At 61.2% G+C, this 27,669-nt stretch overlaps 1 protein-coding gene across 1 annotated transcript in view; it reads left to right on the forward strand.

The window, feature by feature from the left end:
- The window catches only part of CFAP77 (cilia and flagella associated protein 77), a 97,266-nt gene extending 77,367 nt beyond the window's left edge, over positions 1-19,899 (forward strand). The window contains exon 6 of the mRNA XM_080669795.1: positions 19,130-19,899. Coding sequence (XP_080525921.1) covers positions 19,130-19,252 — 123 coding nt within the window. The 3' untranslated portion in view covers positions 19,253-19,899. The remainder of the gene's footprint in view (positions 1-19,129) is intronic.
- The last annotated feature ends 7,770 nt before the right edge of the window (positions 19,900-27,669 follow it).

Genomic DNA, 27,669 nt, shown 5'->3' on the forward strand with positions numbered 1-27,669 from the left:
GTACACCCAGCACAGACCCTGGACCCAGAGTGCGGCCACCACCGAGGGGACACTCAGTCCCCCCGAAGGGACATAACACCACGAGAGGGCCTCTGAGCGCTCGCCACGCCCCGAGTGCGGACGCGTAACCTCATAGACGTGAGGTCCCTGCTCTGCTGACGAGGACACTGAGGCTCAGGGAGGCCGAGGGCCTGGCCCTGTGAAAGGGGACCCGGGGTCAGTCCGGGGCTGCCTAAGCCTCTTCTCTTCACCCCTGGGCTGTGCCGCCTCCTGGGACCCCTTCCCTCACCACCCGGCCCCACCCCAGCAGACCCCCTTCCCGGCACTTATCCACACTGCGGCCAACGGCCCACCTGCGCCATGCTGTTCAACGCCCATCTCCCCCAGGACGACGCCAGGCCCCCGAGCCCAGCGCGGCCTGGCACGGGCGGGTGGCCAGTGACCGTCTGTGGAAGGAAGGAATGGAGTGGGTGAAGGAAGAGCGACAGTGCAGCCCAGGGTGACAGAAAAATGCGAAAACCTCTCATAGACCCGATGGCACCCACCTTCCCAAAGCGAACGTGCCCGTGCCAGCACCCCGGAGGCCGGCGCCCGGGTCTGCACTCAGGAGGCCGGGCAGAGTCGGGCTGCCCGTCCACCGCGGCCTCAGGCGAGCGCCAAGCCCCAAGAGGCCCCTTTCTGCCCGGTGCCCTGTCCTGTCGCTGCTGATCGCCGCCCTGGCCCCACCAGGAAAGGGAAAAGCACTTCCAAGAGCGTGGAGCCTGTCACCGTGATGGATAACCCGCACGGACCCTCCCCGCTCGCGAACAGATGTCGCCGCTGAACTCTGTCAGAAATAATTAAACGCCTTTCACGGGGACACGCTGCGGGCAGGCGCGGCCCCTCCCTGGGCTGGGTCACGGCCTCGCAGGCTGGCTCCTCCCCGCCCGCCCCGCCCCGGGGCCGCCCCGCCAGCTCACACCGGGCCCCACGCCACAGGGGCAAGGAGAGGAGGCACGTGCCTCGGGGCTGACCCCTCGGGCTGCAGGGGCCCAGCGGACGGGCTCTCCGTGGGCTCTGCCACCAGCGGTGGCCACAAATGGCCAGTGCCCAGAGGGAGGGTCAGACAAGTGGCCTTTCTTCAGGGACATAAGTGCTGAGATCTGGGCTGGCCGCCGAGCTGCTCTGGGCCTGTTTCCTCCTCCGACAGGGAGGGGAGGGCTAGGTCCTGGGGTCTCTGCCCACCTAGGGTTTTAGGCGCCCAGTCCCCCAGTCAAGGAGCATGTGGGAGGGGCACGGGGCTCTCGGAGGTGGTGGCCCTAGAGCCAGCGTGCATGTCGGGGGACAGCTCCGATTCCCATTTGGGGGACGAAAGGCGAACTCAGCAGCCTCCACCCCGAGTGAAGGAGGGCTGGGCGGGGCGTCACCCTCTGTGCTGGTGGCCTCGGACTCACATGCCGTCCGCCAGATGTGCTGGGTGTTCCCGGCAGGGAGAGCGCCGGGGAGGGAGGGAGGGGCGGCCGTGTCTGTGTGCGTGTACGTGTGCCTCCAGGGTCAGGCAGACCCGGGGCCCATGGCAACCCCGTCACCCCCAGCCTGTCTCAATCTTCCGAGCACCGCTGCTCCAGGCCCCATTCTCCGTGCCAACCCAGGCTGCTTCAGGGCCACTGGCCAGGCGGACGGGCAGACAGCGAGCGACCTGACAGGCACACGGCCAGAGGGGGCAGTTTGGAGAACTGGTGTCCAGTGTTTGCAGCCTCAAACGGAGGGGAGACACCAACCTTAGTTGGCAACTCAAGCTTGGGGTGGGGACAATCGCCATAGCGATCACCCCATCACCTGTTCCCCGGCCTCTGACCCAAACCTCCTCGGGCCCCTCCCAGGCGGTGGCCCTGGCAGCCCACCTGTGTGTGTGTGTGGGGGGGGGGGGGGGGGGGCGGGATTATTAATAGCTCCGCCTTCTGCTCTCAAAAGTGACCCAGTCGGAAGCACAGGTCCCTAATATTAAGGCAGGAAAAATAGATGCTTTATCCTTCGTCACCAACGGCGGCCAGTGGTAACGGCCCGAACACCAAGGGGCCAGTGCTCCAAATATTTGCGACGTCGCCGGCCACAACGGTGGAAGGTTGGGTGCCGCCAGCCAGGTGATGTTAGATACAGGGGTGATCCGTGATGCTGTGAAATCGCGCACAGCCACTGAAAATGACGTTAGTCTGTGCTCACCGACACGCTACTAACACGGCATTGACGGAAAGAACCCCGCCGTGTGATGCGTTTGGATGGAGGTGGCTGCGAGTGGTTTCAGGTGTGAGTGCCCCAGGGCAGAGCTGGGAGGAGGGCCCCCCCCCCACGGCCAGCGGTGGAGGGATCTGGCGGGGGCCGGAGGGGGGGGGGGCGGCTGAGTCCTACTTTCTCTGATGCTCTTTCTGCTTTGAGTACACGGAGCTTTTACAACACAAGGAAGGCGATCTTTTTAAATGTTTTCAAGGACGAGGGCGCTCCCTCCCTCCCGGTGCTTGTCCCGGAGCGCGGTTCCCTCCGCCGGCGCCCGCGCTCTCACCGCGCTCTGGCCACACCCGGTTTCTCGTGTTCCCACCCGTCAGGCGTGAAGGCCCGAGGCCGGTGCCGGTGCCGGCCAGCAGTGAGGGGGGCTGACCTGCAGGGTCCAGATCTTTACGGCCAAGTCCAGGTTGTAACTGAAGATCCACAATCTGTTTGGGCCCCGGCCAGTGTGGCTCCGTGGACAGAGCCCCGGCCTGCAGACTGAAGGGCCCCGAGTTCGATTCCGGTCAGGCGCCTGTACCCGGTTTGCACGTACAAGAGGCGACCCGTCAATGTGCCTCTCTCACGTCGATGCTTCTCTCTCCGTCTCTCCCCCTCCCTTCCCCTCTGTCCAAAACTCAACGGAGCAGACATCCTCGGGTGAGGATGAACAAAAGCCAAGCATCCTGAGGTCTCCACCTCTATGGCCTCCCCCACCACAGGGCCCATCCCCAACATGACACGGTCATTCCGTCACTAACGTGTGGACAAATAGTTTCGACTCGCTTCGGCTGTGGGCTCAGCCCCGCTGCTTAGGGAGAAGGCCAGGCTGTGACGCTAACGGTTCGGGTTACAAGCTCCTGAGTCCGGAGGCTGGATCGGGCACCTCTCTGTGGAAGACTGACCCTGCGGGTCCCCCGGGCCCTGGCTCCCCACAGAATGGAGACGCGGGAGAGCAGCGGTCCGCCACGCAGTGACACCCCGAGACGGGCTGAGGAGTGAAGGCTGCCGAGCCTAAGAGGGTGAGGGTTTTCTCTCTTAAGCTCTTACAAACCCGCGCTGGCTGCAGAGTTAACTCTGCCGACCCCAGGGCGGCTCAGGGCCCGTCTGCCCGCCGCCTCTGCCCCGCTGTGCCAGCCGTGTCCTGCCCAGTCACTCCCTGCAGACCCAGGAAGGGCAGCGGCCAGAGGTGCTGCCGCTCTGAGTGCCCACCCCGAGTGCCCCCCCCTCCGAGTGCCCGCCCCGGGATGTATTTTAAGGGTCCTGCCGCTGAGTTGTTCCGGAATAAGGACGTCCCTGCTGCTGTGTAGGGCGCGGGGCGCAGGAGGATGTGCCACACGCGGGAACGGGGCGACGGGAAGAGTGAGTCAGAGTGCCGATGCAGCTGGCATTGCTCCCCCATCACAGAGCCCCCCATCACCGTTCACATCCGTGTGCAGAAGGGATGAAGGCAGGGGCCTAATTGGCTTTACAGCATCCGGCCCCTCGGAGGCAGGGAATTTTTAGGCACCTGCTCGAAAGGTGACATTCCTGCTCAAAGACTGGCAGGTCACGGCAGCCAGAGCGGAGGCTTTGGGACGAGGACAAATGGCAACATTCCTGGGCCCTGTGGGAGCTGGGGGAGGGGAGCGGGGAACCGGGTCAGGGGGCGGGCCAGGCATCTGTGCCCGGGGCGGGGGGTGCGGGCAGGCGAGGCCAGCATCGCAGAGGACAAGGGAGCTGGCACTTCTAACAGGACCGGCCCTGCGTCCTGGGGACCCCCAGCCACTGTCCCCTGAACCCTTCTAGCACCTGGGAATTTTCCTTTTTTTAAAAAAAAATATATTTTATTGACATTTTACAGAGAGGAAGGGAGAAGGATAGAGAGCTAGAAAAATCGATGAGAGAGAAACATCGATCAGCTGCCTCCTGCACACCTCCTACTGGGGATGTGCCCGCAACCAAGGTACATGCCCTTGACCGGAATCGAACCCAGGACCCTTCAGTCCGCAGGCCAACGCTCTATCCACTGAGCCAAACCGGTTTCGGCGGGAATTTTCCGTTTAATCCAGAAAACTCTTCTCCCCAACTGGGCATGAAAAAATTTCACATGTTGTGCTGAACATCACCCAGAAAATGGAGTAAGCCCCTTGTTTGGGCTTCAGCTCTATATTCCTAATCTGCAGAGACGGCGAGAACCTCATGTCGAATTGTGGGCGCCGATGGGGCTGTGGGGTCCCCAGTTGATTCCTCCAGCTCGTCCCCAAGGGAATAAATCCTCAGTGATCTGAAGAGACTCTCCCGGGCTCAAGGAGGAGTGTGGGCCACCTCGGGGGGGGGCGGGGGGACTCGCTCCGTGTCACCCACGAATCCCCCATCTTCACATGTCAGCCTGTGTCAGCAGGCGCCGACGCCGCTGGTGCGACCGCCCCGAAGCTGCGGAGCAGGGGGCCAGCCGGGTTCCCCCAGATAAACACCCTCAATGCTTCAGTCCAGGCTCATGGTAACTGAGGTTTGTCAAAAGTGCGGGCGAGGTGCACCAGGAGGCGGTACCCTCGTATCTAAAAGCCATGGGTGAGCCCGGCCGGCGTGGCTCAGTGGCTGAGCACCGACCTATGGACCAGGAGGTCTCCTTTCAATTCCCGGTCAGGGCACCTGCCCGGGCTGCGGGTTCGACCCCCAGGGTGGGGCGTGCAGGAGGCAGCCCATCAGTGATTCTCATCATTGATGCTTTCTCTCTCTCTCCCGCTCCCTTCCTCTCTGAAAGCAATAACAATATATTTTTTTTAATAAAAATAAATAAATAAAAGCTGTGGTGTGAACACACCCTCCCATTCCCCTCAGAGACGCAGGCCTCTGGCCCCACAGAGCAGCCGTGGGGAGAAGGCGAGATGGGGGCCGTGTTTTCTGGTCTCTGCTCTTCCTCTCCTCAGAGGTCTCGGGACACGCTGCCTCCTCCGAGTGGCGCAAACAACACAAAAAGTGGGGACTCTGGCCAAAGGGGGCCGGCAGGCGGCGCGGAGGGAAGGGCAGCCAAGAAGCTATTCTGAGCCCGTTCCCAGCGGCAGCCACCGTCACGGCACCGCAGCGCACAGCCCGCACCTCTGCCGCACCAGGCGGGGCGTTGATGAACGATCTTGCGATGTCTGTCCTCTCAGCAACCCGGTGCGTGGAGGGGAGTCGCTGTCCGAGAAAAAGCAGCTAAAGCTCCGAAGTTAAAGTCCGTGTCCCAGGTCCCAGCGAACCAGAGGCAGAGTGGGTGGGGCTGGCGCCCACGGGCGCTGGCAGGGCTGAGCAATAGTAAGGCCTGCGCCTGTGGTCAGGGGTCGGGGGGTCCTAAATGCCGGGCCCGGGAAGGCGAGTGGACGGCGGTCATGAGCTCGGGGCTTTATGGGTGTCCGGAGGGCCGTGCCAGCCTGGCCTGGCTGATTTAAGCCCTTGCCATAAACAGAACTCTCCACCGCCCTGAACGCCTTTAGACCTTGACAACACCCCTGAGCATCTCTGAAATCGTAGTTTGGCCTGAAGGCTAAAGAGGAAAGAAGCCATCGATCGGGGTCCAGGCTGCGGTTACAAAGGGCATGTGGCAGGGGCAGGGCGTAGAAGGCGGGTTGAGCCTGTGGGCTCAAAGCCACTCTGGCTCCAGTTCCCAGCCTGCCTCCCCGTCCGCATCTAAAAGCAGGGACAGCAGGAGAGAGGGCCATGCAGGTGCGTGTGACGTGCTGGCCACGGCCGGCTGGGAGGCGGTCGGAGCAATCGTCTCTGGGTGGGACGAGCTTTGGCATCGGCCCTGCGGGTGGTTCTCAAGCTTGGCTGTGCCTGTAGGTCTCCGAGGGGAGGGCTGAGCTGGTCCAGTGGGTGGGGCAGGCACCAAGCCTGAGTCCTCAGCTCCCTGCGCCCCATCAGTGGCGCCTGCACGGCTATAATTGAAGTATTTCCTGTGGCAAGTGGCTACGCTTTCGTGGATTCCATAGGAAGCTTGTCGGGGCTTCGAGAAGAAGCGGGGAGTACGAACTTCAGTCTTAAGCTGCTCCAGCAACACCCACAGCCGGGGGCTTAAACAGCAGGCGTGTATTTCTCTCCGTTCTGGAGGCTGGCGTCCGAGATTGGGGTGCTGGTGTGGTTGGGTTCTGGCGAGGCTTTTTTCCTGGCTTTCAGATGGCCACCGTCTTGTGTGGAGAGAGAGGGGGAGAGCTGGTGTTTCTTCTGAGAAGGGCACTAATCCCGTCCTGGGGGCCCCACCCTCATGAGCCCATCCAAACCTAATTACTTCCCAGAGACCCCACCTCCAAACACCATCCCATTGGGGGGTATGACTTTTAGGAGAACACAATCACCTGTTCCCACTTCTAAGTAAGAGCCATCTGTCCACCCATATATCTGTTCGTCCATCTATCCATCCATCAGTCCATCCATTCATTCATCCACCCAACCATCTGTCCATCTATTCATCCACCCAACCATCCATCTGTCTATCCATTCATCCACCCAACCATCCATCTGTCTATCCATTCATCCACCCAACTATCCATCTATCTATTCATCCATCCATCTATCCATCCATCCATCCATCCATCCATCCATCCATCCCTCCATCCCTCCATCCGTCTATCCATTCATCCACCCAACCATCCATCTATCTATTCATCCATCCATCTATCCATCTGCCCATCTGCCCATCCATCCACCCACCCATCCATCTGTCCATCAGTCCATCCATCCATCAGTCCATCTGTTTGTCCACGCAGCCAAGACTTGCTGAGTGCCTACAGGTTGTCCCTAACAGCAGGTACCCCAAGACCTCTGAGAGTCTCCTGTCTGTCCATGTTTCCCCATAGCAGGGCCCAGAGGCTGGCATCCAGGGCCTCGCTCTCTAGTTGAGGACACTTAACTCTCATATTCTTATCTGTAACTAACAGCCTCTTCTTAAAACACCCCCCAAAAACTTCTTCCTGCTCATTATCCCAATAAGAGAAAAGGGGAGCCCTAACCGGTTTGGCTCAGTGGATAGAGCGTCGGCCTGTGGACTGAAGGGTCCCGGGTTCGATTCCAGTCAAGGGCATGTACCTTGGTTGCGGGCACATCCCCAATAGGAGGTGTGCAGGAGGCAGCTGATTGTTTCTCTCTCATCGATGTTTCTAACTCTCTATCACTCTCTCATCCTCTCTGTAAAAAATCAATAAAATATATATTAAAAAAAAAAAAAAAAAAAAAAAAAAGAGAAAAGGGGAAAGACAAAACCACCCCTCACCGTGTGCATCCCTCCCCAACGGGCCACGGATGCCAAACATCCGAGCGTATCCCCGGCTTCCCTGGAAGGAACAGGAGCTGCTCGACAGCCTGACGCATACACAGCACGGCCCTGCCAGGCACGGCGCGGACGGCGCCGCGAGGGCTTCATCTGCAACCAAACACAGAATCAAAGGCTCTCGACCGAGGAGCCACGCGCCCGGATAACCACCTGGCGCTGCCTGAGAGAGCACCGCCAGGGAAACTTCCAGAGAAAGCAATTAAGGCGTCCCGTTGTCTGAATCCGGCAGCAAAACTTGGAGCTCTGGAATTGCATGCTCCCAGGGACCTGGTGCCCCCTCCCAGCCTGATCCTTCATCAAAACCAGCAGAGGTTCCTGAGGGGACCGGCTGGCGTGTCCCCCGAGCCCCGTGCGCTCCCGAGGTGTCGTCTCGTAGAAGACGCGGCCGGCAGCAGACGAGATTGCCGCTTGTGGGACGGGGTGAGATTAACATACAAATGTATAGGCCTCTCTGAGAGCTGGCAGGCGCCGATGAATATTCATCAAGTACCCACGGCGTTCATGATACCAACATGCAAAACATACAGCCCTGGCACCGGGGAGTCCGCACACAGACCCGTGCTCGGCGCCTGCAGCCCCGCCCCAGCGGGGGCTTAGGTTAATATCTATAGCAAGTGGCCGCTTCCTGTGCCCTCAGCCCCTGGCCCCCCAGGGGAGTACTGGGGAGACATCAGCCCCGTCTCGGCGGGCTGTCCGCTCAGAGCCTCTTCCAACAGGCTCATGAAAGCCCACCTTAGCTCTCACTCTGCGCAAAATAGCAAGTCCCACCCTAGCCCTGGCCTGTCTGGCTCAGTGGATAGAGCATCGGCCTGCAGACTGAAGGGTCCCGGGTTCGATTCCAGTCAAGGGCACATGCCAGGGTCGCAGGCTGGATCCTCAGGAGGGGGCGTGCAGGAGGCAGCCGATCCATGATTCTCTCAACATTGATGTTTCTCTCTCTCTCTCCCTCTCCCTTCCTCTCTGAAATCAATAAAAATACACTGAAAGTCCCACTCTCCACTGGGGATCAGTCTGCCATGCACCCTCTGACCCGCTCGTATCCTGCTGCCCCTAAGTGGGGTGGGCAGGGTAGCACCGCCCGACTATCCCGCCGCCCTTTGGCAGCCAGGCCTCCCGGCCACCTCCCAGGAGGACAGCGCCAAGCAGACCATCGCCGTCCAGGCTCCGGGAAGAAAAGGGGCCTCTTCCTGGCAGCTCGGCTTGTCACCGCATCTGTTGACAACCCGCTGAAAACAGCCCTCACCGCCGTGTGAAGTCTCCTCCATCTCCCGTCCAGGCCTCCGCAGACAGGTTTGAAAGGCGAAGACTCTGGCAAACACAGACACTCGCTGCTCACCCCCAGCCCCAGCACCGAGGGAGCGAGCGGGGGCGAGCGGGCTGACGGCCCCCTCACCTGGCCTCGCGGTGCACCGCCTCCAATTAAATCAAAATGGTTTGTTTTTAATGGTCTTTTACACTGACAAGTGGGCGATCATTCTGGGCCCACGAGCTGTCAGGGAACTGAGGCAAATCCTCCGTTGATAATGCCCAATGCTTCCAATTAGGAGCCGAGGCCGCTCCTGGCGCGCTAACGATTCCCCAGCCGCCCCCAGGCCCCTTTGGCGCCGGCTGCTTCTTCTCGCCTCCGCCGCAAATTACTGACACCAAACGGAAGGCCCGTCTCCCCGCCACGCCAGGCCCGGGCCCTGTTGGGCTTAATGAGCCGATGGAAGTTTCGAGGCTCGGGCGCTAAATTCTTTTCTTGTTTGACAGCTGCTCGGCTAAGGCGCGTGTTGACCTTATAAAAGATTTAGTGTTTCTCATTATTTTCTGTCGAGCTTCACAGTGATGGCTCGGCGGGTATCATTTGCATCTGGGGTGCGTGCCTGTGCGCGCGTGCGTGTGCGCGTGCACACGTGTGTGTGCATGTGTGCGTGTGTGCGTGTGCATGTGCATGTGCGTGTGTGTGTGTGTGTGTGTGCATGTGCGTGTGTGTGTGTGTGTGTGTGTTGGACGAGCCTCCAAGGTGGAGACGGGGAAGGGGGAAGGGGCGTCTTCTCCCGGCTTGTCTGGCTCCTGCGAACAGCTTCCAGGGTGACAGTCCTCTGGGAGGAGGGGTTTCAGAGGGCAAAGCCCAGATGGTGCATGGCGCTTGGCTTCCAGGCCTCCCGGGGGCGTGGGGGTGGAGCCTGCAGGACAGCAGCGCAGACGTGCCTGACCGAAGCGCCCCTGAGCCAGACTCGACGCCCAGGACCGTCCAGGGCCACGCTCGCGTGCCCCCAGGAGGGCCTCCCTCTCCGCTCCAGGCCCGCGTGGAGCCGCGGCCAGCAAGCCTCCTCCCTCAGCACTGACCCTACATAAGGATTTACCGGCTGTAAAAGCGGGGCCACTTCTTTAAAGGTGGCACGTGTTCCTGCCCCGGCGGTGCCTGCGAGCACTCGCGCGTCTCATTGGGCCCCTGCACCCCTGCCAAACTGGCCGCTCTCGGAATAACAAGGCTCCAGGGAGTCCCATGGCTCCTGGGCCGGCCTCCTGCTGTCCGCTGCGGCTCATCGGACCCCGTCTCCACGTCCTGCCCTCCCCCTTGCCCGCCCACTGGCCACGCCAGCTGAGGTGGCCCGAGGCGGCCTGAAGAGGGAGGGGCACGAAGGGCGGATGAGCACGTGGACGCTCTCGCTGGGGCTCTCCGCCTTCACCCTTGCCCCTCAGAGACTCTATTTTGATCTTTTAGAGCAAAAACACGCCACCTCCTCCGCCCTCCCCCCGCGCCCCTCCCCCTGTGCCCATGGCAGACCCTGCTCATCAGTCACCACACACTTTCTCACGAGCCTAGGCTCAGCCTGAGAGTCCTCTGAGCGGGACGGGCACCAGCCAGCAGTCTGTCCGAGCCGACAGGTGCAACAAGGCCACTCGCCACCCGGCCTTAGAGGGGCCGTTTACATAAATCGCCAAGTACCCCCTAAGTTCCTTGCCCTGTTATGCTACATTAGGGTGCTTTTTATTTTATTTTTTTTAAAATATATTTTATTGATTTTTTACAGAGAGGAAGGGAGAGGGATAGAGAGTTAGAAACATCGATGAGAGAGAAACATAGATCAGCTGCCTCCTGCACACCCCCTACTGGGGACGTGCCCGCAACCAAGGTACATGCCCTTGACCGGAATCGAACCTGGGACCCTTCAGTCCGCAGGCCGACGCTCTATCCACTGAGCCAAACCGGTTTCGGCTAGGGTGCTTTTTATATAAAAGTAAAATAAAATATAACCCACTAAAGGAAAATAGATAAACTAAACGTCATCAAAATGAAAAACTCTGGTGCTTCAAATGCTCCCGTCACGACAGTGAAGAGACTCCCTGGCCGGTGGCTCAGCTGGTTGGAGCGTCGTCCTGCTCACCCAGGGGTTGTGGGTTCGCTTCCCGGTCAGGGCACATGCTGGGCGGCAGGTTTGATCCCCGGCTGGGGCACACGCAGGAGGCAGCTAATCGGTGCTCCTCTCCCACATGGATGTTTCTCTCTCTCTCCCTTCCTCTCTCTCTCGAAACCAATGGGAGCATGTCCTCAGGTGAGGGTGTAAGGAAAGAAAGAAAGAAAGAAAGAAAGAAAGAAAGAAAGAAAGAAAGAAAGAAAGAAAGAAGAGAAAGTGAAAAGACAACCCACAGAAGAGGAGAAAGTAACTGTAAATCATACAGCCCATAAGGGACTGTGAATGCCAGTATTACTCTTACAACTCAGCACTGACGTGTAAACAACCCAATTTTGAAATGGGCAAAGGGTTTGAATAGACATTCCTCCGGAGACGGTGCACAGATCACCAGGAGGCACACAAAAAGTTCTCAGAATCCTTAGCCTTCAGGGGAATGTAAATGAGGACCACCGGAAAGGCCACTTCATGCCCACGAGGCGGCCACAACAACAGTAACAACAATAAAAAGACAGACAATAACAAGCGTTGGCAAGGATGTGGAAAAACGGGAACCCTCGCAGGCTGCCGGCGAGAATACCGTCGCCGTTTCCCCAAAGGCTAAACCCGGAGTTCCCGCACGACCCAGCAATTCCGCTCCTGGGTGTGTGCCCAAGAGAAATGAAACCATACGTCCACACGTGAATGTCTCCAGCGGCATCATTCACAGGAGCCCAAAAGCGGCAACAACCCAAATTTCCGTCTTTAAATGGGTACATTGTATAAATTGTATCTCAACCAGAGGCCCGGTGCATGAAATTCGTGCACGGATAGGGTCCCTAGGCCTGGCCGGCGATCAGGGCCGATCAGGGCCTTCCTTCGTTCCTCGCCGCCCCCTTGTGGTCAGCGATGGAGCTCCCAGTCTCCTGGTTGAACTCTGAGGGGACACTTTGCATATTAGCCTTTTCTATATATAGATATAGCTGTTTTTTAAAAAAAAGAGGATTCGGGCCACTTGAAAAAAAATAGCCCACGTGAGTCAGGTCAGTGCTCAGCACGTGGGTTCAGTCTTTGGAGCCTGGAAGAAGGTGATGGTGGCCAAAATGGCCTCGGATGACGAGGGAGGGGCAGTGTCCTCGGTTTCCCCCCAGGATGTGCTGTGACCCTCACTCGCCTGAAACCTGTTCAACTCAGAGGCTGAAGAAGCAGAAGCGGGTCTTCAGGGAGCTCAGACAAACACCCGTGTGGTCACCCTGCCCTTCATCCCCCAGCATCTGGCGAACAGGTTCATCGTTCGACCTGGATCTCAGCTGCTGCTGACCGGCCTCCCTGGTCCTTGGAAATGACCAAGAGATATTGGTTTGGCTTCTGGAAGTCGCAACTCGGTTCTCATTTTCAAAGGCGTCGGGGCCGCCTCTGCTTCTGCCCCAGCAAATCTCGTGAGCTCTACGGTCCACGGAGCACAGACCTGGATCCTGGTCGGGCCTCCCGCTTAGCAGCTGGGCGTCCTTGGGCCAGTGTCTCCACCGCCCTGAGCTTCAGCCTCCCCCCCCCCCCCTGCTCCCGTTGGGTGAGCGTGCCCCCTGCTCTCAGGGGCCGCTGCTCTGCCCGCTCACCAGGACGTCCCGGGAACCTCCCGGCAGAGCTGTGCGGAGCAGGAGGCTTGTTTTCCACGCCGAGCTTGGCTGTGCTCTGAGACGCAGCGTGTGTCGGCCTGTGTCCTTGCTCGGTCTATTTTTGGATCACAGAGAAGAGAGAGCTGGGAGCAGAAAAACGATTGCGGAGACCAGCTGTCCCGGGAGAGCCTGGCGCCCTCGCTAATTAGCTCACCTCCTGGACCTGCCCCTTCAGAGCGCGGGACGCAGCGCTCGCCGGCGACGCCCCGCACGGACCCATGTTCTGCGGGGCCTCTGACCCCCGGCGGCCCCGGCTTGACAGGAATTACTGACCTGGGACTGATACATAATCTCCAAGTGCCCTCATTAGAGGAGACAGCCCCTCAATCTTTTCAAGAAAACCTCGCTCCCAGTCACCTGAGCACTTGTCACTTAGAAAAAAACAGCCCTAAACTAAAATCTCTATAGCTGTCATTTTTTTTTTTTTTTCTGTTTGGCAGGTTATTTTTTTTTTTAAATCTGGCTATTTTTTCTCAAATCCTGCCTTTTGATTTCTCAGCCCCCAGACCTGGCCGAGACTTGGTGTCCTCTGGGGGGGCCATCTGGGGTGGTGAGGGGGGCTGGGGTCGGCTGGCCCCGCTGCTCCTTGGAGGACGTGTGAGGCACACGGGAAGCCGCCCAGCCTGTGACTGGGCTGCGGAGGGTCGTCCTTCCCGGCTGTGCACGCACACACCGTCCACCGCGCGTGGGGTTGGCTTTACAAAGCAGGCCCGCGCTGGGGAGAAGGCGCCGAGGATGCCACTCCCCACCGTACAGAGCCTGGGGCTGGGGCTGCCTCAGTGTCCCCGCTTGGCCCAGGCCTCCTGCTGAGGGGAGGAGGAGCCGGGGCAGAGGAGGGAGAAGGCACAAGGCCACTCCATGTTTAGCACGTGGGCCAAGCTGCCCCTCCCAGCCCAAGGCCACGGCCACCGGGCAGAGGAAGATGACCAGCGTCTCGCCTCAGGGTCTTGGATGCTTTCTTTTTTTATCTATTTCCTTGTTAATCCTCACCGGAGGACATTTTTTCCGTTGATTTTTAGAGAGAAACATTGATGTGAGAGAGACACATGGATTGGTTGCCTCCCACACACGCCCCGACCAGGGCCAGAGATCGAACCTGCAACTGAGGTAGGTAGGCGCCCTTGCCTGACACTCTTTCCACTGAGCCACCCCGGCTAGGACTGTAATTGTGTCTTATCACCATTTTCCTGGCTCTGCCAGACAAGGCTCCCTGAGTCCTCCCTGCGCCCCATGCCCAGCACGAGTTGCCACAGGGCGATGCTCGGGGGTATGTGTGGAGTGAAGTAATTCATGCATCTGACCCCCTGGCCCAGCATGCGAGCACTCTGTCCCGCCGCCGGCTCATCGCACACAGGGATTTCCTGGTGAAACTGGATGGGGCTTTCCAAACAGGCACAAACACCAAAAACTCAACAAATACTGACAAGGCATCTGAATTACACAGATCACTTTGGCACCAAAGACTTTAAATTAGAAATCAATCACAAAATGTAACTAATGAGCTTGCCTGGGAATTTTAAGGCGTATTTATGAATAAATGAAAAGCCAGAGAAGAAATCCAAACAGAAATTCGGTAGGCATGAAACGAGAAGAGAACCGAGAAAAAATAAATATACTCAATACTTGTGAAATGAGATAAAAGAAAATGCAGAGGGCAACATAGTTGGCAACACCATCTATCTATATATATAAAAGGCTAATATGCGGTGTCCATCAACTGATAGCTATAATGCGCACTGACCACCAGGGGGACAGACGCTCAACACAGGAGCTGCTGAGCTGCAGTGACTTGGCAGCGGCGGTTCTCGGGCGATGCAGCCCGAAACCAGAGAGGAGGGAGCCCGATTCCTCGCGGGGCCGCGCAATCCCACTTTTGGCAGTGGGCTATGTTGTTGCTGGGGCACTGTCAGCCCTGAATCTGGTTTACTGCACATTTGCGTTTGTGTTCCACACCCTGTACGACAGCAGCTTTGCAGAGTGCCCTCTCGCACTCCGGGACCCCTCGGAGGATGTCAGAGAGCCGGTTTCGGCCCCATCCCCATAGGCCAGGCTGAGGGATCCCACCTGCCGGAGGGACTCTGCTGACTCCGCAGACACCCTTCAAGCCACAGTGCCACCCCAGGTGCGGCTGGCCAGGGAGGGGCCATGGGAGGTTGGCTCCAGGGTATGTCCGGCCCGTCTCACCCAGTCCTGCCTCGCCGGCCATCTTCTAATTAATTTCCTTTCAATGTGCACGGATCTGTGCACTGGGTCAATGGTGTTATATCAATGTCAAGGTTAGAAAAAAGAGGATCAGAGGGGGATTCGCGGAGCAGATGCCTCTAGATCAGGGGTGGGCAAACTTTTTGACTCGAGGGCCACAATGGGTTCTTAAACTGGACCGGAGGCCGGAACAAAAGCATGGATGGAGTGTTTGTGTGAACTAATATAAATTCAAAGTAAAGGAGCAGAGGGGAGAGCAAGAGAACCCTCCGCTCTTTCGGCTCCGCGGGCCGGATAGAACAGCCGAACGGGCCGGATCAAAGAAGGAACTAACGAAGTCAAGAGCAAAACTGGTGAAATGACGAGGGTATCTGATAATCAACCAAATGAAACGCTGCTCATTGAGAGTGGGCCAGAAAAGTGCGATGCTTCTGAATGACTGGGAAATTGAACCCAAGAACCTAGGTCCCAGGTGACGTGGGGACCACAGCGGGCAGGGAGCAGCCAGAGGAAAGGCGATGGGTGCGCTGGCTGCCAGGCTCAGCTCTGCCGGGACTCCCAGGGACCCTGGAGAATCACTTTCCACCTTCGGGCCTCAGATTTCTCACCTGCAGAATGGGAGAGTGGGATCCAATGACCTCCACGGTCTCTCCCAACCCTGGCTGTCTGGGAATCTTGTATTCCAATAGGGGGAGGGAGGGAAATTATGATTCCTCAGGGCAGCGTGGACTACAAACCTCTCGTCAGATCTGACGTGCTCACCTCCCACCTCATCTCCTTGTCCCCTGGACACCCTGGTTTGCTTGCATTTCTGTGGAGAGCGGCTACAGCGTCTGGACAGGTTCAAGCCTCGGACTGACTTTTGGCAAAGCCACATACAAGTCCCAGCGTGGAGGGCAAAGCCCTCCCAGCACAATTATAGCCAAAAGGCTATGGTTGTAAAGCTTGACCTTATAGTCCAACCCTGCAGTCCCAGGTAGCTAAGGGATGTGGGCTACGGGGGGGCACAGCAAGTGCTGCCAAAACAAGGCTCGATAGAGTTCAGAGAATGGCAACAACAGGAAAGAAGCAGATTGAAACTCACAGGGACACTGTAAACACCTTGCCCTTGTTTTGCTTTGTGTGATCTGACTATAAAATAAAGCTTCGCTTACAGGCTGTGTCACTGTGTCCTCATCTAGGCACAGTGATCCACCCGGCCCCAACTGTATTCTCTTGTCCGTCTTCTTTAGTCCTTCACCGCCCCTCCTCAGGTTCACCCCCGGCCATGCCGGACGCGGTTCACATTTCCTCTCGTTCTTCCTGCGCCAGGGCTTGGCCTGGCCCCTGCCCCTACGACACTTTCCCCTCCTCGTCCCGTCGTCTCTTGAAAGACCTTGCGGCCCCCATATGGAGTTAGCATTCCCCAGACCACAGTCTTATTGTTGTCAAACAGTTAATTATAGCAGAGAGCGTAGACAAGCGCCAGGCCTGTCTTACTCGCCAGTGTCCCCCGTGGTGGCGGTGCCTGGTCCTTACCTGGGCAACACTGCCCATTCGAACAGGCCCAGCGCCTTGGCCCACCTGGGTATCGCCGCCCCCGCCCACCGGCCGGGCCCTCGGACCGCTGGCTGCCCTGGCGCCCGCCCCTTCTTTACCTGCCTCGACCTCAGCAACTCAGCTCCATTCAGCAAAGCTGTCTCCTGCCGAAGCCGTCACAGTTCCCCAGCTCCAGGCGCGGGCAGCCCGCAGACGGCTTAATTTAGAAGCATCTCTGAAGGAATCCCGCAATCCACGGCTCTCCTGCTTTCACTCGGGGGTCCACAGGGTCGTGACCACACACAGCGTGAGGCCTGACTGGTAATGAGGATCCTCATCGCTGGCGGAGCTGCCGGTTCGGGAGGAGAGAGTGAGCATGTGGGATCGGAGCCCACGTCCCCGGCAGTGACTTTCACGCGACTCGCTTCGTAAGCATGTAATGTGGGGGTGGAGTGGAGCCACGAAGACCTGGGCCCAGAGTCCCACGCTCTGCGTTCACCGGGTGCGACCTGGGCACGTGACTCTGCCATCTGTGGGCCCCCGTTGCCCCAGCTGCACCATGCAGACACATCCGGATGCTCCGAGGCTTGTGTGAAATAAACGCCCGGCACCGGCAAGAGTCCTGACCGGGCACGCAGAGCAGGCAGGGTGCCCGCGAGGCCCCCAGAGACCGGACGTGCCCGCACGGAGCACCTCCAGCTGCCTTCTGGGAAATCATGTCACGGTGTCAAAATCAAGCCGTCCCTTGCCAGAGGCGACACCGCGGTGCGCAGAGGCCTCTGTTTCTGGCTCTTCCCCTCTCTGCTCAGTAACCTTCCTGAGGCCACGTGGGAATTTCTCTGAAACTGGAGATCACGCTGAGGACAAGACCATGGCTCCGCCAAACGCCTTGAACGCCAGGTGCTGAGCCCTGGGGCAGGTGGGCAGCAGGTGACGGGTGACCAGAGCCGGGCATGACCCTGACACAGAGCCAAGAAACTGAGACCTGCGGCTGGGGGCCCGGCGGCTCCCGGAAACACCGCCACCCGGGGTCCGTGCAGGGACAGAGGGTCTTGGACCTCCGCGGCGTCCTGCACCGTCTTCTACGTTAGGACTGGGCGTATTTTTCTTCCCCGAGGAGAGAGGCCATGGCTTTCTGTAGAGTCTCGAAAGGGTCGACACCCCCCCAGAGATGAAGACCGTGGTTTTATGTCCTGGAATAACTAACCAACAAACCTCAGCATGGGCAGAATATTCTAGAAAGGATCCGGAACGTAGAGCCTAGAGGTTGGGGGATGGTGCTAACACAGAGCTTGTCTGCCTCTGATCCCCTGTGGAGCTAACCCCGGACCAAACCCTCTCTGGGCCTCCGTTTCCCCATCTGTAAAGTGGGGAGTGGCCAAGTTGGAGTCCATCGGGCCCGTGTGCACCCTGATGTTCCGCTCTCCCCTGACGGTGAGCCCGGCCCCTGGACCTGAGGCCAGGACCTGGGTCTGGGTCTCTTTGGCTCTAAGCAGTGCCCAGACCTGGGGGGGGGGGGGGGGGGCGTGTCCTGGAGGCAGGCAGGGATGTGGCCCCCAGGAACCACTTGGCCTGGGTAGAGACCTGCCCAGGTCCCTGCCTGCAGGAAGCCACCCGGGCACGGGCTCTGCTGGGGTCATGGCTTTCCCGGGGTGAGATGCCCGACCTCTTGCTCCCTGAAGGGGCGGATTTCGGGCACCGAGCACAGAGGCCTTCCCCGTGAGCTCCCATCCTCTCCCTGGTCTTCGGTTCTCAGACCTGTCGCACCGAAAGCTGCCTGCAGCCCGTGGGCCGGCTAACCCCGGGGAGGGGGGGGAACCCCGACCTGGATTCCTGACCAGGGCCTGGGGCTTGGGTCCTGCTTTATGGGGAAGTCACGGCAGAGCAAACCCAGAAGGAACCCGCCTGCCGGCCCTTCTCCTCGGCCGCCTGGTAAACCCGGCTCTGATGGGCCCCCGGGCCAGCGCCATGCTGTCCCCCAGCCCCTGCTCACCTCCAGCCCGAAGTGCCCCCTGAGTGTCTGCCCCACAGAGGCCCCAGCTCGGGAGGCTGACTCGTGCTTGCTGTTCTCCCTGCCTGCACCCCCACCTCAGCGTGGTTCCTCCAGATTCGAGCTCTGGGAGGGGAGGGGTCTCTCCCATTTGACCCTGAATAAATGCAGGCGGGAGAGGAAAAGATAAACAGGCCAGCCTGCACCCTCCTCCCCGGGCCTCCCTCGGGCTACCCTACAGGAGACCCCGTTCCAGGGGGTGGCCTCACACCTGGAGGCGATGGGACAGATGCAGGACATGAGGGGGGGTGGCTCCCCCGCCACCAGGCCCTGAGGAGGAGGCTCGGCTGAGATGCGATCGCCCACATTTAACTGCGGGGCTCCCGCGCCTGGGTCTGGCTCCCTCCCGGGGGCCTCTGGGGTGACAGTCCCTGGACTCTGGTGCTGGTGCTGTGCGTGGGGCCCGGGACTCCCACGTGGCCGCCTCCAGCCCAAGGGGAGGGAGGGAGTGCCAGGAGACCCTGGGAGAGGACGGCTTGTTGCGGGGTTAACGGCGGGGAAGCAGCTGGGAAGGATGGGCTGGCTATTGGGCCCCTGCGCAGTGACCGCAGCCATCACCACGGGGCACCCGTCACGCACGCGTCACTGCCGCTGTCCCTGCCCCCCCCTCCCTGGCCCCTCCCGGCCCTCCCCCCTCACGCTGCGCTCTGCTGGCCATTTTATTATTTCTCCAAGATGAAGCCTGGGGCAGCAGGTGAGGGCAGCAGGGAGGGGAGCACGGGACGACCCCCCAGCCTCTATGCCTGCCGACCTGCTCTCCCTCCATCCGCAGGTGGGCCCGCACCTCGATACCTTCCCCACCGAGGCCGATCGCCAGCGAGCTTTCAAAGCCCACCGGGAAGAGTGTGCCGTGCGCCAGGGGACCCTGCGGATGGGCAACTACACCCACCCCTAAAGCCGCCTCCACACGGTAGAAAGTTCCAGAAGGACTCACCGGTCTTGCCCCCACTCCTATTTTTACGTGGCTTCTGCTGCTGCAAGGACCTCAGATTCAGGTCTTAGGTTAGTTATTTTTGCTAAGAGTCCCCCTCTTTAGGTTAGGCAACCCTAGCTCACCTTCGCCCGGCGCCCCTCGACCTGGGGACCCCCGTCCTCCGGCCCGCCCTCTCTCCCAAGCCCTCACCCGACGGCATAAACCCAAATTACAAGGCAGACGCGCGCCTCCAGGCCGGAGTCTGGAGGCTGTGCCCGCGTCAGGGACAACGCGGGTAACGTGCTCGGGAAGCCTCTCGTTTAGACGCAAACGCGGGTTTCAGCTGCTCTTTCTGGGGTGCCTGACGCCCACCACGCTGGCGGCAGGAAGACCCCGCTCGCTCCTCGGGGCCTGCCCCCCTCTCCAGGAGCTTCTCCCCCAAGACTGACCTTGAAGGTCGACCTCAGAAAGAGCGAGCTTTCGGGCGAGCGGCGGCCGGAGGGCACAGGCGAAGGGATTCTCAGCCAAACCCCCGGCGGCTCTTGCCTCCCTCTCTCGGCGTGTCCCCCGGCTTCTCCCCACACCCGATATCCTGGCCTGTTTTAAATTAAAGCGCGGCTGTCATCCTCCTCCTCTTGGGTCTTTATCTGAAAACCGGTACAGTTAGAACGGGTGCGAGGAGCAGCCGGGGACTCTGCCGACAGCACTGTGGCCGCGCGGAGACGCCCCGAGGCCCATTGGCCCCCAGGCCTCCGACGGCGCCTGCACGGAGCCGCGCCCCGGCTTTCAAATCCCACTCTGGCCTGAGGATTCCTCCCCGAACGCCAGGCTCATGTGTCCGACTTGGGACAGAACCCTTGGCTTTCCCGCCAACCTTGCTGCTCCCTCCGTGTCCCCATCTCATGAACGGGACCACCTTCGGCCCCGCGGTCGAAGCCAAATGTGTCCCTCACCTCCGCCACCTGACCCATCAAGCCCCACGTCACTTCCAAGCCCCTCCTGGTCGGGCCCCTCTTCTCTGGGGAATGGCAGCGGGTCCCTGAGCCACCTCCCGCTCCCCTCACCCCATCGCCAGCGGAGCAGCCCTCAGCACTGGGTGGCTTCCCTCCGCCCGAGGTGAGACCCACACCCCTGCCCAGGCTGGGCGGGACCCCAGGTGAGAGCTGGGGCCATCCCTCTGGCGCCGCCCCCTGCCCACAGCGGGCAGCCGCTCACGCCCCCTGTGCCCTGCGTGCTTCCCCTCTGCCAGGACACCCGGGCCACAGGCGGTGCCCTGCCTGCCCTTGTCATTCAGACCTGAGCTCAAAAGCCGGGCCCCTCCTCAGAGGGCCTGCCCGGAACCAGCTCCTGCTTTATTCTCCGGAAACAGTGACCCTTGTGTGGGCCTGACTTCTCAGAAAGGAAGTGGCATGGGGGCAGGAGTCTCAGGCCCAGGGCCCAGAGCCAAGGGCCTGCCCTGCGGAGGGGCCCGGCCCGTGGGCAGTGCCCCCTGATATCTGTGGGAGGACCCTCAGCGTGAATGTTCGCGGTGACTCACGCCCCCTACAGGCCGGGCCTGGCAGGGACAAGCCAGCCTGGTGATTAGAGATCTGAGTGAGTTCCCCCCGCAGCTGCCCGCTGGCGCAGGTGCAGCGTGTTAGAAGCCGATTCCACAAAAAAGCCACACACACCGACCCCCTCAGGACTCGGGCTCAGCCAGGGCCTTCCCGGACACCACCCCGTCCCAAGGGCCTGAAATCCTCCTGCCCCCACAGGAGCCGGAGCAAAACACCCACCCCCTCCTCTCGGCTAACACGCCCGAAGCCTGCCCACCCCCAGGGAGCAGGCCTGGCCCCTGAGCCCGGCAGCCAGCCCCTCGGTCAAGGGCGCAAGGCCCAGCTCCACCCGGTCATTGCTGTGTGACCTTCAGCAAGTGTCCTAACCTCTCTGTGCCTCACGTGTGAGACAAAGCCCCAACACAGGACAGGATATCCGCTCAAGCCACCTCGGACAACGACTGCATTAAAGAAGGTGGCCAGCAGCTTAGCCCAGAGTCCTAATACATGTGAGTCACCACCTTCTTATCAATAAAGCGCACAGAAGGGGCCTGTGATGCTGGAGGGCGAGAGCAGGAGGTTCCGGGAATAGCCTGTGCGTCCCGGTGCATCAAGAGGGGAAAGATGTGTTTACCCAACACACCCCTGTGCTCTGAAACCCCTCACGCGGAGGGGGAGGGGCACGTTAGGACACAGACGCTCCTGAAACCAGGCTCTGCCCACCGAAGGGCGGCCTGCTTGCTATGGCAACGAGGGAGATGCCCAGGGCGAGGGGGCCCCCCCACTCCCGCCCCCCGCCAGGCTGGCTGGGCCAAGAGGAAAGTGTGGACTTGGCCAGAAAAGGCTGCAGCAATCTCTCACGAACCCGATCATCACTTCTTGCCCCTGCAGGCGGGCGGGCAGCGCTGTGGAACTTGCTGGGGCTCCGTCCTCTCCTGGATCTCGGCTCTGGGTGCACCCCGCCTGGGCCGAAGCGGCTCTCCTCCTAGGGCCCCTCAGCTCCTTGTCCTACAGCGCCACCCGCTGGCAGGCCCGAGTCCACGGCCGGGGGAGGCGCCTGGCCCTTCCCTCCGGCCTCTCCCCTCCCCCCGCGTGGCTCGTCCCTCATTAATTATTTGCACCTGCACGAAGTCCCAGGTCGGATTCCCATCTCACTCCACCTTCTTAGGTGTCCTGTCGCATCTGCCGCAGCCGGTCCTCGCTGGTGCCGACCCAGGCTGAGGGATCCCTCACACACACCTGGGGTCCCTCTGCTGGCCCTTCATGACCCAGGATGGAGTCCTGGGTGGTTCCAGCCTGGCATGGCCCGGGGGGTCTTCTATTAGTGTCCCTGCGTCGCCCTCCCCCTTCTCAGATGGAAGAGGGACGTGGACGGAGGGGAGTTTGGTCAGCGAGTTAGGCCACTGGCCGACCCAGGCCAGTGACCGCCATCCTGTATGTCCTGAAGCCCGCCCCTCGGACCATTTCTCAACGATGGGCGGACACGGGGAGAGCCCAGCCTAGCTCTCCATCCCAAGTCCCCAGTCACGCTTGGGCCAGTGCCAGGTGGGGACAGCCGTCACCGGCGGCGTGGCATGCACCCGTTTTTGCTTATTTCCCTGCTGATTGGCATTTTCGGACATTTTACCTCCTGGGTGGGTTTCCTGGCAACAGCCCATCAGAGATTTACCCGAGGCCCGGGCGGGCTGTCCCCATGAGCTGGGGGGCCCAGGTTGAGGGGGCTGGTCTGGACCTTCACCTGGTCGGCCTGAAATTCTTGGAAGTGCCCCCTGCAGTGGGAGGGAGGCGGTGCCCATGCTGGCGCGGGCAGGAGGGGGAGAAAGGCCTTGCAGGGAGCCTTCGGGGAGACGCCAGTCCCGCAAGAGGAAGAGGGCTGCGGGTGCTTAGCAGCCACGAGAGCAGATCAGACCTCTTGGCTGGGGGGGTCAGCTTTCTTTTCATGCCGAACGAACCCCCGCTGACTCCAGTCTACTTCCAGATCATTCTACCGAAGCCCAAACCTCATTCATTCTCTCACTGCCTCTCTCTCTCTCTCTTTCTCTCTCTCAGAACCAGATAATTAATAATTTTCTTGGTAAGAAGAAAGCGAGGGGGTGGGGTCCGGAATCTGGCTGCTGTGCAGGGTTTTAGCAGCGATGGTAGCAAAGAACCAGACAGAGGCAGTTCCTGCCACTGGCCGGGCCTGACGAGAAAGCATTGCTCATGGGCCGAGGATCCAAAGCCAGTCCCGGGAGTCCCCGGACCCAGACAGAGAAGGCCTGGCGTTTTGGTCCACCCGTCCCAGCTCCCCAACCGGTGCTGGTCCAGAGACCACAGATTCGGGGGCTCAGAGGAAGCACGTCTCCATGGCAGCAGGCGGGCCAGCAGCTCGGGGGCCAAGGTGGGCCTGCATCCAGCCAGCCCGGCCTGCGCTCCCCATCACACACCTTTTCCTGCATGTTCCTCCTGGAGCGAAACCGCCTTTTTGCTTCCTTCCTTTTTACTTTGAAAATCGTTAACGCTTGAACCCACCCAAAGAATGTGAACAAGCCCAGCCAGCGTGGCTCAGGGGTTGAGCATCGACCTATGAACCAGGAGGTCACGGTTCGACTCCTGGTCAGGGCACACACCTGGGTGGCAGGCTGGATCCCCATTGGGGGTGAGCAGGAGGCAGCCGGTCCATGACTCTCTCTCTCTCATCACTGATGTGTCTCTCTCTCCCTCCCTCCCTCTCCCTCCCTCTCTGGAATCAGTCAAAGTCTATTTTTTACAAAAAGAATTAAAACAAAAGCTGGGTTAGCTTTTTACCCAGGTTCCTAGAATGTACACTGAGTGCGCAGATGGGGGACTTGGATGGATGGGCGCCGGGTTCCCTGGGAGCTCCCTGCTGACATTGCCAGCAGCCAGCCTGCGCACCGCGTGTGCGTGCGGGGGGGGGGGGGGGGGGGGGGGGCAGCCTGCGTGCGTGAGAGGGAGGGCGGAGGGACGGAGGAAAAGAGTAGCCTCGCTCTGGTTTCAGGAGCTCCATGGGGTTTGGGGCCAAACCAACAAAAATGGTTGAGAACAGCACGACCTTGAGGCCCACAAATCCTCGTCCAACCCATCTGTTTGCAGAAAGCGATACCGCACCCGGCCGGGCCTGTATCACCCACACCCCTCCCGCTCCTCATGGAAAACTGGTTTGGGTTGGAAGGCCCTGGGCAAAGGGGGAGCTGACCTCTGGGGGGGGGGGAGGTGTGGCGGGGGGGGGGGTGGCTAGGGAGACCAGCCTGGGCGCTCAAAGCGGCCAGGGACCAGGCTCTGCTGTTCGTGTAGTGGCTGTGCTGGGACGTGCAGCATGGCCACTCCCCAGCCCACCTGCGTCCTCACGGCGAGCAGGTGGAGCAGGTGACGGCCGCGGCTCAGAAAGTGTTTGCAGGGGGTCCCACAGCAGGGCCAGGACGGTGGCGAGGCAGGTAAGGCCCTCGCCTAAGGCACACAGTTTATGGGGTTGTTCCGAAACCCAGTAACCAAGACAAACCATGTATTTAGTCAATCAAAGTTTTAAAATCCCTGAAGGACAAAACAGGAATCGTTTCCGTAAAGACTTGGGCGGCTCACCTCACCCGAGTCTCAGGCCTGGGTTCTGAGCCAGGTCCGCTCCAGGTCCGGCAGATTCTGGAGCCAACACCCAGCCGCGAGGTACCGGCCTCCGGCGCAGCTGCTCAGAGCGGGGAAGGGTGGTACTCGAGCCGCAGATCATTCCTGAGCAGAGGACATCAGGGTCCTGCCCAGAGCCTGCGGCACAGCTCCCCGCACCGCTCTGCCTGCTCCGGAAGGTAAGCAAGGCCGCCAGAGAAACCTTGTCCTGCTCCAGGCTGGTGGCACCTCTGGGGGGGGAGGTGGGGCTGGGAGGAAGGAAGCCGGTAGGAACCCTGGCTCCCAGGCCCATTCCTGACCCACAGCCAAACCGAGGCCAAGAGCCCGGTGCAGCGATGTGACTCTGCAGCCAGGCCCCACCGTGGCCCCTCACTGCCGACCCCTGGCATTAGCATGTGCCCTAAGGCAAGGCAGAGGCCGGACCGGAGGAGGTGCAGCTGTGGAGAGTGGACAGCCCCCCCCCACCCCGGGCAGCGCCCTCCCTGCCCTGTCTGGGGGGAGGTGGGGCCTTCTAGGGCTTCAGGTCCATGAGAAGTGAAGGTTGAAAAGCAATCTCACAGGACGACGGGCATGGACTGGAACTAGAGGCTCAACGAGGAAGGGGAGGCCGGGGAGGAGGGGCGAGAGCCCTGAGGAGGGGCCTGGGCGCTGGCTGCCCATTCTGGGCCCTTGGTGCAGGCCCAGTGTCCTGGCGGCCAGTCCTGGAAATGCCGTCTGACCCTGACTCCCCTTCCTTCCCTGGGCTTCCTCAGGGGCAGGGAGGGGCGGGGAGAGGAGGGGAGGGGTCAGCCAGGGGCAGGGCCTGAGGCTGGGGAGGGGTGAGGCCTGCCTCCTTCTCACCCAGGTTCACACCCTCTTACCCTCGAGGACCACCAGGCTCCTCTCTCAAAGGGAGGATGGGCCACCCACCCAGGACCCCCCGGATGCCTCTCGAGGAAACCCGGGCCAGGGGAGCACACACCACACGCCAGGCAGTGGGCACGCGGAGGTGCAAGGAGGGACGGGGCCATGGAGAGCGGAGGGAGGAGGTGGGTGTGCAGCTGGGAATGCCAACCAGGAATAAAATGCTGTTCCTGACAGCGGGCGGAATCCTCCAGTAAATTCCACAGGAAACGGCCGCACAGATGTTGCCTGTTACAAAGAGGCGACCACTCAGCACCAATTGGTGTCCTGCAGCCCGTGAGACACCCTTGAGCTCCGAGAAGCTGGGGGAAGCGGGAGGGCTGCAAGGGTACGGGTTCAGGAGGTTCCTTTTCACCCCCACACCCCCACCGTCCCCCCCCCCACGCCCACCGCAGTATCCCTGCAGCGCCCCGCAGGGCCCCGCCGGCCCGCCCCAGGCTTCCTTTCGCTGGGCCCGGGATCCAAACGCAAGCCTACAACCGCGCCGGCAGGGCGGGGCGCTCCGACCGTCTGCGGGCGGCAGGCCGCGGGCTTTTTGCGGCGTGGAGGTCGCGGTCCCTAACAGGCCCAGGAGGGGAGTCCCGCTGACCCACTTGGGGTGTCCAGGGGAGATGCGGGCGCAGCCCCGAGAAGCAGAGGTGGGGTGACAGAGTGGAGAGGGGCGCGGGGTCTCCAGAGGCGCCCCAGCAGGACGAGGCCCAAGCTGGAGGCTGGCCGGGAAGGGCCCCGTGACTCAAGCCCCTTCTCCTTCCACCAAACGAAGATGAGCGGCCAGCGCGCTCGGCCCCCCGCGGGAGGCGCCAGGGCGGGGGCCCGTCCGCTCTGGCCCCTCGGCGCCCGCCCTCCGCCTCCCCGACAGCTTGCAGCCGAGCCGGGATCGCCGTCCCCCGGGAGCGCCCGTCCTCGCCCCAGCTCGGCCGGCGGCGGGGCCGCTTCCAATCTGCCGGCGGGCGCAGGGGGCGAGCGCGGGGAGGGCGGGAGGCCCCCGCCGACCCTGCCCGAGGAGGAGAAAGTTTCTGCGCGCCGGGTGCGGGCTTCCGGGGGCTGCGTCTCGGCTTGGGGAGATGCGGGCGGCTCACTCTTCCGCTGCGGCCTCCGGCGCTGAGCCGGACGCGGGCCCGGGTAGTTTTCCGGCCCGTGGGGAGGGAGGCAGGGGCGCGCGGACCCGCCTGGGAGACCCCATTGCAGGCCCGCGGGCGAGGCTCCCTCCGCCCATGGACCGCAGACCCGATCCCGATCCCGCGAGCCGCGTGGAAAGGCCCTGGACGCGCGTCCGATCCGCCCACCGCGCGGGCCGCACCCGAGGCGGACCCCGGAAGGCAGCAGCGCGGGGGGTGGGGAGGGCGAGAGGGCGCGTTCTCCACCGCGAAAGGCCGCGCCGCCCCGCCGCCTTGGAAACGCACAGGAAGCGTTGGCGGGCGGCTGCCCTCGCCCTCGGAGGCTCTCGCGCTCCCGGTTCAAAGGCACAGAAACCCGGATCCGGGGGCCGGGCAGCCGCAGGTTCCCGCTGGATGGGGTCCCTGCCGCCCCAGCGCGCTGCGCCTTCTCCCTCAGGCCGCCCGGATTCCTAGGGGCCCCCAGCGTCCCAGACACGACCTCCCCACCCTCCCCACCCTCGCCCCCCGCAGTGAAGCCATCTTCCCGGCCCCTTCCTGGGCGGACACCAGCTCTCCCCGCCCGCCAGGCCGCAGGGCTCCAAGAGGGCAGAGGAAGGGCTGCAAAGCGCCCCACGCGACACACCTGGAACCCACGGAAACGCCCCACCCGGACCGGGGGTAGTCCCTCTCCGTGGCTGGAGGAAGGAAAACCGGGGAGGGGCCGGGAAAAAGGATCTAGGACAGCCCCGGGGGCGAATCACTTGAATAATTGCCGGAAAGGGTCGAGGAAAACTTAAAAAAACTCACATCCCGAGCCTCCGCGGCGCAGCGGGCTCGGGCTCGGACCCCTCCCCGCCAGCCCGCCCCCCTCAGCTAATCACCCCCATTAGGAGCCTCATCACCGGCCTAATGAAAGCAAACCGTGTGGAAATCGCCGGTAAACAGTTGGGTCTGTGCGGTAATTAATTCAGTGTCTCTTTTAATCAAACTGAAAGGGAATCGGGCCGCGACTCGCGGAGCTGTGACATCACCCCCAAAATCGGCCAGAGCCAATCAGCGACATCACTCCGGGGACACGTGGGCTAGTCCCCTTTAAAACACACACACACACACACACACACACACACACTCACACACACTCACACTCACACACACAACATAACGAGGGGAAAAAAGAAACAAACAAAAACCCCCAGCCCCAAAGTAAAAGTGACACAAGTTCATTTGTTAAAGGAAGGGGGGGAGG

The sequence above is a fragment of the Plecotus auritus genome (assembly GCF_963455305.1).
Source record: "Plecotus auritus genome assembly, chromosome: 5".
Taxonomy (NCBI): Eukaryota; Metazoa; Chordata; class Mammalia; order Chiroptera; family Vespertilionidae; genus Plecotus; species Plecotus auritus.